At 45.9% G+C, this 12,754-nt stretch overlaps 1 protein-coding gene across 1 annotated transcript in view; it reads left to right on the top strand.

Annotated features, from left to right (window-relative positions):
- The window catches only part of LOC143301930 (uncharacterized), a 21,720-nt gene extending 9,544 nt beyond the window's left edge, over positions 1-12,176 (top strand). Inside the window, exons 5-8 of the mRNA XM_076616380.1 lie at positions 670-875; positions 3,335-3,545; positions 5,555-5,749; positions 10,911-12,176. Coding sequence (XP_076472495.1) covers positions 670-875; positions 3,335-3,545; positions 5,555-5,749; positions 10,911-12,077 — 1,779 coding nt within the window. The 3' untranslated portion in view covers positions 12,078-12,176. The remainder of the gene's footprint in view (positions 1-669; positions 876-3,334; positions 3,546-5,554; positions 5,750-10,910) is intronic.
- The last annotated feature ends 578 nt before the right edge of the window (positions 12,177-12,754 follow it).

Raw genomic sequence — 12,754 nt, 5'->3', positions numbered from 1 at the left:
ACAGGCGTAGGTAGATAGACAGATGTGTGGTTCATCCGTCGGGATCGACGAGGACCATCTAGTCATCCTGGAGGTGGGTGGGTTGGGCTCTGTGGGTGCGCAGATGACTGGTCAGGCCAATCCGCGCCCGGAAGGTTCTGACGCAGTGTGGACAGGGGATGGTGGCGGCTGTCGGGGACTAGCTGGCACTGCTTTTCCTGGCCTGTCTGCGTTGCTCTGCTGCAGCGATTCTGTTGGCCTCACAGGATTTGGTGCCTTTGTGGACAGCTGAACGCCACTTTGAGATAGACAGATAGACACCGCTGTTTGCCAAAAAAATCACCATCAGTTCACTGTGCTCCCAAGAAAAAACTTCAAGTTCCCCCAGTGGTCTGTGACCTTTGTCAGCCTGTCAGTCTGGCTCCGTGACGAAGCAATTATTGTTGTCAGCAGGGACTTAGCAGGTGGCATCCTAAGTGTGTCAGATCAGAACAGGCAGGGGATTTGAGAAATGAGTGGTCATGAATGATTTTATGTCATTTTGTAAATTTTTTTTTTTTCTTTTTTCATGTAAAGCGCCCTGAGCTCTTATGAGAGAAAAGACGCCATATGAATGTATGTTATCATTATTATTATTATTATTATTATTATACTACCACCCACACCACCCCCTTCCCCTTCCACCCCCAGATCCACATGGCGGCCAAGCACTCGGGCCAGTCACACAGCTGCCCGATCTGCCACAAGACCTTCGCCCACCTGCGCTACCTGCGCTCCCACCTGCAGAGGCACGGCGGGGAGAAGCGCCACGTGTGCCCCACCTGTGGCTGGCGCTTCTTCCAGACCAACACCCTGCGCGCCCACATGGACACCCACAAGCCCAAGACGCACAGACGGTAGGGTAGCGGTGCTGCGGTGGGGGGAGGGGGGGGGCGGTGTTTGATGGTGATGGCAGCTTTAGTTTGTTTCCATGGACACACACACACACACAAACCTAGGATGGATGGTGGGTGGCTGAGTGGTGAGTGTGTAGTGTGTGTGAGAGAGAGAGAGAGTGTGTGTGTGTGTGTGTTTGTCTGTGTGTGTGTAGGTGTGTGTGTGTGTGTTGGTTTGGTGGTGGTGTCAGCTTTAGTTTCCATGCACACCCACATGCCCAAGACACACAGATGGTGTGTGTGTGTGTGTGTGTGTGTGTGTGTGTGTGTGTGTGTGTTGGTTTGGTGGTAATATCAGCTTTAGTTTCCATGCACACCTACATGCCCAAGAGACACAGATGGTGGGTGGGTGTGTGTGTGTGTGTGTGTGTGTGTGTGTGTTTGTGTGTGTTGGTTTGGTGGTGGTGTCAGCTTTAGTTTCCATGCACACCCACAAGCCCAAGAGACACAGATGGTGGGTGTGTGTGTGTGTGTGTGTGTGTGTGTGTGGTTTGGTGGTGGTGTCAGCTTTAGTTTCCATGCACACCCACATGCCCAAGACACACAGATGGTGTGTGTGTGTGTGTGTGTGTGTGTGTGTGTGTGTTGGTTTGGTGGTGGTGTCAGCTTTAGTTTCCATGCACACCCACAAGCCCAAGACGCACAGACGGCATGGTAGCAGTGAGGTGGGGGCCGGGGCGGGTTGAGTGGTGTATATGTGTGTGTGTGGGGTGGGGGGTGGGTTTGTTTTGTGTGTGTGTGTGGGGGGGGGGTGTGTGTGTGTGGGGGGGGGGGGGGAGGGGGGTGTTGGTGTTGTGTGTGTGAGTGTGTGTGTCTGTGTGCTTGTGTGTGTGGGGGGGGGGGGGGGGGGGGGATTTTGGTGTTGTGTGTGTGTGTGTGTGTGTGTGTGTTGATATCAGTGTGGACGTTTCCAAGGATACACAAACCCAAGATTCATAGATGGTAGGTGGATGAGTGGTGTGTGTGTGTGGGGGGGGGTGGTGGTGGTGGTGGTGGTGGTAGTAGTAGTAGTAGTCTTAAGTTTAACGTCTTTCCACGTTAAATGATATTAGAAAGAAATGTGTTTGTGTGTGTGTTTGTGTGTGTGTTTGTGTGTGTGGGGGGGTTTGGTGGTGATGGCAGCTTTAGTTTCCATGGACACACACACACACACACACACACACACACACACACACACACACACACACACACACACACACACACAAACCCAAGAGATGAGACAATAAAGCAAGGTCCTATGTGCAGCATGGACTTAGCATGCGTGTAAAAAAAAAAAAAAAAAAAAAAAAGGGTTGTCACTGGCAACTTTCTTATATTAAAAAAAAAAAAAAAATCCACATTAACATGTACGTTTGTACATGACTGAAGTCCGACTGGATGACACAGGAAACGAATGATGAGCGCTTAAAGGCAGCTGTCGGTCGGCTGTACCCAGGCGGGTAGGTGGCCTGTTGTGCCAGTTACTCTGTGTTTGGTGAAGTCTTCTTCTTCTTCTTCTGTGTTCACTCGTATGCACACAAGTGGGCTTTTACGTGTATGACCGTTTTTACCCCGCCATGTAGGCAGCCAGACTCCGTTTTCAGGGGTGTGCATGCTGGGTATGTTCTTGTTTCCATAACCCATCGAACGCTGACATGGATTACAGGATCTTTAATGTGCGTATTTGATCTTCTGCTTGCATATACACACGAAGGGGGTTCAGGCACTAGCAGGTCTGCACATATGTTGACCTGGGAAATCGTAAAAATCTCCACCCTTTACCCACCAGGCGCCGTCACCATGATTCGAACCCGGGACCCTCAGATTGACAGTCCAACGCTTTAACCACTCGGCTACTGCGCCCGTCTGTGTTTGGTGAAGTGATTAGAGGTTGGTCTGTGATCGAAGATAGGCGCTATGTAAGTATCAATGAAAATATTACTACTACTACTACTGCTAGTAATGATAATGAAACCAATAACAGCAATAATGATAAGTGTAGCAATACTGTACTACTACAACTACTGCTCTTACTACTACTATGACTGAAAGAAACAATAACAATGATAATAATGATAAAAATAAACAATAATAATTAATTAATGATACTACTAATTTATTATTTAAAATAAACACACAATAAAACAATGATAATGACGATAATAACATTATTACTACTACTGCTACCACTACTAGAAACAACAACCCAAAAATAATTATAATGATAACAATACTGCAACTACTACTTAAAAACAACAATAACAATAATAATCATCACAGTAGTAATAGCACAACTGCTACTACTACTACAACAACTACAAATTAAAAAACAACAACAGCAAAAACACCCATAACAATAATGGCAATACTGATAGCACCACTACCACTACTACTACGCCCTTCTAACCAACTTCCAATACTTCATTCCCCGTGACAAACAGCTACGCCTTCCGGTGCCCGCACTGCCCGGCAGCCTACAACAGCCAGGCCAACTACCGGGACCACCTGAACAAGCACAGCGGGGAGCGGCCGCACGTGTGCGGTCAGTGCGGGCGGGGCTTCTCCTTCCGCTCCATGCTGACCACCCACGTGGCCTTCGTGCACAGCGCCAGCCGCCCCCACTGCTGCACCGAGTGCGACAAGAAGTACAAGGTGGGTGATGCCAGAAGAGTCTTCTTCTTCTTCTTCTTCTTCCGTCGTGGGCTGCAACTCCCACGTTCACTTGCATGTACACGTGTGGGCTTTTACGTGCATGACCGTTTTTATCCCGCCATGTAGGCAGCCATACTCCGCTTTCGGGGGTGTGCATGCTGGGTATGTTCTTGTTTCCATAACCCAGCGAACGCTGACATGGATTACAGGATCTTTAACGTGCGTATTTGATCTTCTGCTTGCATTTACACACACGAAGGGGGTTCAGGCACTAAGCAGGTCTGCACATATGTTGACCTGGGAAATCGTAAAAATCTCCACCCTTTACCCACCAGGTGCCGTCACCGTGATTCGAACCCGGGACCCTCAGACTGAAAGTCCAACGCTTTAACCACTCGGCTATTGCGCCCATCGCCAGAGTGGTCAAGACGCTTCTCTCTGCCAGTACAGTGTCCTTGAGGTAACTGGTCCCACTGGTTGTAGTCCACTTCTTCAAAAGGAGGTGTTAGTATCGGTATCAGTAGCTCAAGGAGACATCACTGCATTCGGTCAAATCCATATACGCTACACCACGTCTGCGAAGCAGATGCCTGACCAGCAGTGTAGCCCAACGCACTTAGGCCTTGAGAAAAAAATAATAAAAAAAATAAAAAAATAAAAATAATAATAATAATAAAATAAAATAATAAAGTAAAAAATAACAAAAAAATAAAATAAAATAAAATAAATAAATAAAATAAAATAAACTGAATAAATAAATAAATAAAATAATAGATAAATACATAAAATACTACTACTAATAATAATGATAATATTTAAAAGGTGCAAAATCTTGATTAAGTCAACTCTAGGCACACGCACGCACACACACACACACACACACACACACAGATGATAAATAAGCAAATAAAAGTAAAACATGCAGACACACGTTCACACACACACACACACACACACATGCATAACAGAAATGCAACAAACATGCAGTTTCACAGATATGAAAGCACGATCAAATACATATAAACATACATGAGCACCAACACACACACACACACACACACACACACACACACACAAGGAGGAAGGTGGCAGTATGGTTAAGACGATTATCTTCTAGTACAGTGTCCTTGAGGTAACTTTATCCACTGGTTATAGTCCACTTCTTCAAAAGGCTTGGATTCCAACCCAGGGCCTTCAGTTTGAAAGTCCAGGGTGACGGGCGCAGTAGCCAAGTGGTTAAAGCGTTGGACTGTCAGTCTGAGGGTCCCGGGTTCGAATCACGGTGACGGCGCCTGGTGGGTAAAGGGTGGAGATTTTTCCGATCTCCCAGGTCAACATATATGCAGACCTGCTAGTGCCTGAACCCCCTTCGTGTGTATACGCAAGCAGAAGATCAAATACGCACGTTAAAGATCCCGTAATCCATGTCAGCGTTCGGTGGGTTATGGAAACAAGAACGTACCCAGCATGCACACCCCCGAAAACGGAGTATGGCTGCCTACATGGCGGGGTAAAAACGGTCATACACATAAAAGCCCACTCGTGTGCATATGAGTGAACGTGGGAGTTGCAGCCCAATAAAACGCAGAAGAAGAAGAAAGTCCAGGGCGTTGAGCGCTTGGCTGTTGAGCACATCGGGAGATGAGGACAATGAGATGTTTAGAAAGAGAGATAGAAGAAGGGGGAAAACTGAAGGAGTGGGAGGGGGTGGTGGGGGGAGGGGTAGTGAAGTGGGATGTTTCATGTTTAATGAAATTCTGAAACCACCTTAAATCATGATTTTCTTTCTTTCTTTCTTTATTTTCTTACACTATTTATGGATTCTGTTGAATCATGTACAATTTTAACAAGCAGTATGTGTTTGTATTTTTTTTCATATACTGTCCAGATATGCTTTTTTTACGTTCCCTTCAGCAATAACAACACATCAAAGACTACTTTTCTTTCATTCATTGACAATAATCAGACAATAGTGACACTGAAGCCGTTCGGAAAACGTGTCGTTGCAGACGAAAACCCAGCTGCGGCAGCATCTGATGACTCACACCATGGCCAAGACAGGCAAAAGTCCTTTCATGTGCACCAAGTGTGGCCGGCCCATGGCGTCCAAATCCAGGCTCCGTGCCCACGGAAAATGCTGCAAGGGCGGCACCTTCGTCTGGCAGCAGAGACTGGCTGCAGGGGGTCAGCAGGCGAGAGTACAGGTAAAGGTGTTGTGGTTGAGGAGGTTCCGGTTCCATGGAGGCGTCACTGCGTTCGGACAAAGCCGCATACCTTTCACCACATCTGCTCGGCAGATGCCTGACGGGCAGCATAACCCAAGGCGTTTAGCCAGGCAGCGTAACTCAAGGCGTTTAGTCAGCAGCGTAACCCAAGGTGTTTAGTCAGGCAGCTTAACCCAAGGTGTTTAGTCAGGCAGCATAACCCAAGGCGTTTAGTCAGGCAGCATAACCCAAGGCGTTTAGTCAGGCAGCTTAACCCAAGGCGTTTATAACCCAAGGCGTTTAGTCATCAGCATAACCCAAGGCGTTTAGTCAGGCAGCATAACCCAAGGCGTTTAGTCATCAGTATAACCCAAGGTGTTTAGTCAGGCAGCATAACCCAAGGCGTTTAGTCAGGCAGCATAACCCAAGGCGTTTAGTCAGGCAGCATAACCCAAGGCGTTTAGTCAGGCAGCATAACCCAAGGCGTTTAGTCAGGCAGCATAACTCAAGGCGTTTAGTCAGGCAGCATAACTCAAGGTGTTTAGTCAGGCATAACCCAAGGCGTTTAGTCAGGCAGCATAACCCAAGGCGTTTAGTCAGGCCTAGAGTGCAGTTTCTCAAGGAGGCATCTCTGCGTTCGGACAAAGCCATATACCCTTCACCACATCTGCAGATACCTGACGGGCAGCATAACCCTACACACTCGGGCCTTGAGTGCATGCTTATATCATTGGTGGCCTACCAGAGTGGATGTCTTCTACAGAATTTTACCAGAGAACAACTCTCGTTGCCATGGGTTCTTTTTTTCAGTGCGCCAAGTGCGTGCTGCACACTGGAGCTCAGTTTATCGTCTCGTCCAAATGACTAGATGCTCAGTTTGATTTTCCAGTCAAACTTGGGAGAAAGAGCGAGATCGGGATTCAAACCTGCACCCTCACAGACTCTGTGTATTGACAGACGAGCGTCTTAACCATTCTGCCACCTTCCTCTGGTGAAGACTCTTAACTGCCAATACAGTGTCCCTGAGGGTGTGGGTTCGAATCCCACTCTCGCCCTTTCTCCCAAGTGTGACTGGAAAATCAAACTGAGCGTCCAGTCGTTCGGATGAGACGATAAACCGAGGTCCTGTGTGCAGCACGCACTTGGCGCACTGAAAAAAGAACCCATGGCAGCAAAAGTGTTGTCCTCTGGCAAAAATCTGCAGAAGAAATCCACTCTTGACAGGTACACAAACACATTATGCATGCACTGTCTATTTTACAACTGATCTTTGAACAGCAGTTCAGTATTAGACATTGATATATTATATAATACCTTATGAATCTTAAAGAAAAGGGAAAAAGAAAAAAATCTATATGTAAGTGGGGGAAAAAAACAACAATGACATAGTTATGGAATGCAGGGTATTGCTTTTGATTATTGTCACGTTTTTTGATTTTTGTTTGTTTGTGTGTGTGTGTGTGTGATTGCTTAGGTTCACTGTATCCTTTTTGTTGCTGTTATTTTGTTCCTTCTTTTTTTTTCTTTTTCTTTTTTTTAATAAATATTTTGAAATTAAAATAATGAATTTATATACAAAATAAAACGGTGGTCGACCCAAGAAAGTCTGGGTAAAAAAAAAAAAAAAAAAAAAAATTATGCGTGCACTCAAGGCCTGTCTAAGCATGTTGAGTTACGCTGCTGGTCGCGCGTCTGCTTAGCAGATGTGCTGCAACGTATGTGGATTTGCCCAAAAGTAGTGACGCGTTCTTGAAAAAAATGAAAAATGAAACTGGCTGTGTGGAATTTATCTTGTTCCACATGTGTTGTTGTTGGCCTCGGCTCACTGTGAATGTTTTTTTTTTATGTGACCAAGCGCGCTATGCTTGCTCCAACACTATTCACGCACAAGCCACAGCAGACGACAGTTTTCCCTCATAACCCGCCACAGAATGTGTGACGTCACTCCGCTTACATCATTTTGTCCTGGCCAGACCACCTGCTGACTGCTAGACCAGTGTCGCGTCGCGATACGTCATTGGCTGAGAGCAAACTTGTGTTTCTGTTCCACAGTATTTAATTAATAGCTCTTTTGTCAGATCAGTAAACTACTAGTATTATATACTGGCAGAATCGTCTTAATTCCATCTTTAAATCTATTCCATTTATGTTTGCCTACGTGAAACTGATTTAACGCAGTTTGTAATTTTCAGCGACGAGCTCGTTAAAACTGGCCCTGTTCAGGTGACTTAAATTAAGATTATAAATTCATCTTAAATAATCAACACTTCATTTTATACTCATTATAAAGTAGGTGTTGAGCTCTTTCTTTTGCAACTTATCCGACGTAAATCGGTTCAGGAATCATTTAGAAATCTATCACTGAACACCTTTAAACAAACACAATTGTCATCGGATTCTCCGTGATTAGTGACGATCTGCTTGCAAGCACACGTGACGCACTTTGCGGTCCGCTAAACTTGCATAAATTGGCACAGTGAATGATGAGTGGTCATTTCATACCTGGTCAGTCATCTGACCAGAGCCTGCTCTCTCTCTCTTGCTGTGTCGCGGGCAGTGTGTCGTGTGTGTCCCCACAACAGCTGACACCTCGCTACGTATCGCTGTAAGTACTAGTGTGTAGAATGTGTTGATTTGTAAGTTGTATTATTCGACACAGTACTTGTGTTTATATGAGTATGTTCAGTTATTGCTTTGTTCAGTTAATTCTTTGTTCAGTTATTGCTTTGACAAGTTAGTCACAGATCAGCTATGACTGATCTAAATAATTGCCATGTCGTCATCTGCATGGAGCAGTGTTCCATTTGATTCTTAACGTCACTGTCAGTGACGTCTCTCGACACAGTTTGTTCCAGAATGTTCTAGTGAGTGCGTAAAGTTCATTCACCACTTAATGGTTAAGCCATGGTGGTTCTTCACTTACTATCTGGTCTATCAGTTTGCCAGTATAATATCAAAGCCACTGATTCTATTATCTTGTTTATTACTTGTGTATTATTTTACATGCTGATATCAATTGTACTGTTACAGTGTTTCACTGATTCTCAGTACTCTAAGATGTGTGTAGTATTCTGCTGTTGTGATTACAAGATAGTGTTGGATTAATCGCTTCAATCACTTTAACTGCACTATTTAAATGTATTAGAAATGTCATTTGATGTCAGCGTTTGGTCTTCACACATATGCATTATGTTGTTGCGTATCCCAAACCCGAGTGATAGTCTTTCCATGTAGTATGTATACATGTGCTTTACTGTTCACTTGTGTTGACATGTTGTACTAATGACATTTGTTTATGTCATTCCAGGCACTGTCTTCTTCTCATTGTCTTCTCTTAGACTAGTTCTCTTCTAGTCTTCTTCTCTTTTAGTTCTTCTCATAGTCTTCTCCTAGTTGTCTTCTTCTCATTATTTCTTCTTCTTAGTCTTCTTCTTTTAGAATATTGTAAATAAACCAATAGAAAACCCCATTTGTGACTGGCCTCTATATGTTCCTGGCCTGTGCGTGGGATCTTGTCTATCCTTCAATTAATCATATTTAGTTAAGTCTTTTGTGCCGTACCCCTTCAGTAACCACTCGGTACACGGCTACATTTATATTTAATTTCTTTATTCTTTAGAATAGATATTTGTTTCATAATTTATTTTTTCTAAATAAACATTTTTATTTCCAGTTTTGTTCCGTGTATACACTTGTAAGCACATTGGGTGATGGTGCGGGTCAGGCATATGCCCAGCAGATGTGGTGTAGCGTTTTGTAGCGTTTGTCAGAACACGGTGATGCCCCCTTAAGTAACTGAACTGAACTGGGGGGGGGGGGGGGGGGAGGTTTGTCTAAACTATTTATTGCAAGCACATTTCACAGTCACTGTTTCAAAGGCAAAGGGAAAAATACATGCATGAACAAATGGAACAGACAGACAGATAACACACACACACACACACACACATATATCTATATCTACATATATATCTCTGTATATATCTATCTATATATATATATATATATATATATATATTGCTGGAGTGTATATATATATATATATATATATATGTACATTGCTGGAGTATAACCCGCCATATCACATTGTATCATATCACACCACATTCAGTTTCAGTTTCAGTAGCTCAAGGAGGCGTCACTGCGTTCGGACAAATCCATATACGCTACACCACATCTGCCAAGCAGATGCCTGACCAGCAGCGTAACCCAACGCGCTTAGTCAGGCCTTGAGAAAAAATTCAGTGTTACCTTACTTCATGTTTAACGACGTCACCTTGTTATTATAGAACAATTGATACTCATAGCACACGCTTACACATCAGTGCACATACACAATACAGGTACACTTAATATAGAACATTGAGATCATGTGTGATACACTTGTTATTAACATTATCTCCATAATATTCTTTCACTATATTGCGCATGTTTGTTTTTTCTTGCTTTTCTTTTTAATATGTATTATTAATATTTTTGAATTCTTGAAATTTTATATTATTTTTACTTTCCTTCCTTTGAGGTTTTTTTTCTTTCCTTCCTAGTCAGGAGCAGTGCTTATGCCCAGCAGTAATTTCTGTACCTGTGTGTGTGTTCAACAGTTTAACATCTGTCTACTTAATTATTATATTCTGTACCTGTGTATAGACAGAATAAACCAGCCTGGAGTCTGTCTCTGTCATGAAATTCTTCTTCTTCTTCGTTCATGGGCTGCAACTCCCACGTTCACTCGTATGTACGCGAGTGGGTTTCTACATGTATGATCAATTTTAACCCTCATTGTAGGCAGCGTTACTGCATTTTCAGGGTTGTGAATGCTGGGTATGTTCTTGTTTCCACAATCCACCGAACGCTGACATGGATTACAGGATCTTTAACGTGTATATTTGATCTTCTGCTTGCATACACATACACACGAAGGGATTTCAGGCACATGTCTGCACATATGTTGACCTGGGAGATGTGGAAAAATCTTCACCTTTTGTAAACCAAACAGGCGCCGTTAGTCAGCGAAGATGGAGAACCTCAGATTGAAAGTCCAACACTTTAATATCCACTCGGGCTATTGCCGCCATCAGTCATGAAATAAACAGTGTGGTGTGTGACAGGTGGTGAACATTGTGGCTGTCAGTCATGAAATAAACAGTGTGTTGTGTGACAGGCGGTGAGCATTGTGGCTGGTCAGCCGGTCAGCCTGGTGGACCTTCCCCCTGGTCAGCACATCAACGTCGTCCACCATGGCTTCGGCAAAGACGCCACCATCACCGTCATCCCCATCCAGAACAACACCACCGCCACCGCCCAAACCCCCTCCACCACCACCACCATCCCAGGCACCGAGGACCACAAGGCCTTGCTGGCCCTCGCACAGCAACAACAAGGACTGGGCTCAACAGGACGGGCGAAGAAGATGGGTGAGGTGGACAGGAATGGCACCGAGGACATGGAAGGTTCCGGAACGGACGACTCCCATCACCAGGCCATTGTGGTGACAAGTGCTGGGAACTGTCTGGATGAGCTCAGGCCCGGAAGCCAGCCGAGCGGCAGCGTAGTTTCCGGCCGCAACGGTTCTCAGACGTTAGACCTCCTCCAGCTGAAGGACTCACAGTCGGGCGTGATGGAAGAGACGCTGGCCAGCGCCAGCCAGTCTCAGATCATATCCGGCACCCAGAGTTTGATCTCCGAGGAGACCTTCCAGTCAGAAGCCTTGCTGCAACAGACAGCAGGACCCTCACACCAGCTGGTGCTCAGTGACGGGTTCGGCCACACGCAGACGCTGCTGCTTCCGCCAGAGCTTGTGAAGCAGGACGTGGTGGTGATCGAGACGGAGGGGGGCCATCACAACATCCTGGACCTCTCCAGCGTCCAGTTCTTGCAGGCCGAGACCCTCCTGCATCCCACAGACCTGGTGCTGGAGGATGGAAGCAAACTGGACATTGACAGCAACACGGTGGAGATGGTGCAGCAGCAGCAGCAACAGCCCAACAAGGGTGAAGAGACGCTGGTTTTCCAGAACTTCCCCCCCACCTCCTCTTCACAGGCTGCAGGGAGCCAGTTCCCTGTGGAGAGCGGGGAGGGGCAAGGAGAAGGGGAGGAGGGGGGACAAGGGGAGGCGACTGTGTACATGTGCAGCATGTGTGACCAGCAGTTCGGCAGCATGGAGGATGCTCAGCACCACGTCCTCATCTCGCACAGTCTGGGTCCCCCTCCTCCTCCTCCTCCTCCTCCCCCACCCCTGGCCGGGGGATTGGACAGTGGTGCCTCTGTATCCATGGAGACGCAGGAGAGTGGTGCTGTGGATTTGGCCAGTGAGCAGCAGATGGCATGACCCCTTGACATTGCCTCTGTATCCATGGAGACACGAGATAAAGGTCGCATAATCAGCGAGCAGCAGGTGGCTTGACCCCTTGACATTGCCTCTGTATCCATGGAGCCACGAGATAAAGGTCGCATAATCAGCGAGCAGCAGGTGGCTTGACCCCTTGACATTGCCTCTGTATCCATGGAGCCACGAGATAAAGGTCGCATAATCAGCGAGCAGCAGATTGCATAACCCTTGCCACTGCCTCTGTATCCAGGGAGACTGACAGGGGACAGCGGTGCCATGGATTTGGCCAGTGAGCAGCAGATCACATTTATATCCCCTTGACAGTGCCTCGGTATCCATGGAGGCATGAGATAGTGGTGCCATGGATTTGACTAGCGAGCAGATCGCATATTAACCCCTTGATTGCTGGCCCTGTGAGAAATGAGGGGATCTGTGTTGCATGGGTTTGAAGTGCAGTTACTTTTTGCTTATATCACAGATTGACAAAAGTTTACAGTTGGGCCAACAGCAAAGTGAGAGCTGTATTATCAATGGTTTTTCCATTGCAGTGTGAAATCATTTACAGCTTAGTATTTTGTGAAGGCCTAGGCAAAATGGTGCTGGGTCTTAGTGCTGCAGCCTTGGGAGTCAGTTGGCCTTTGGGAACCATCCCCAACGCTGACTGTCCTCTTAGCCGA

The sequence above is a fragment of the Babylonia areolata genome, chromosome 28 (genome assembly GCF_041734735.1).
Source record: "Babylonia areolata isolate BAREFJ2019XMU chromosome 28, ASM4173473v1, whole genome shotgun sequence".
Taxonomy (NCBI): Eukaryota; Metazoa; Mollusca; class Gastropoda; order Neogastropoda; family Buccinidae; genus Babylonia; species Babylonia areolata.
This window is presented reverse-complemented; position numbering and strand designations above follow the sequence as displayed.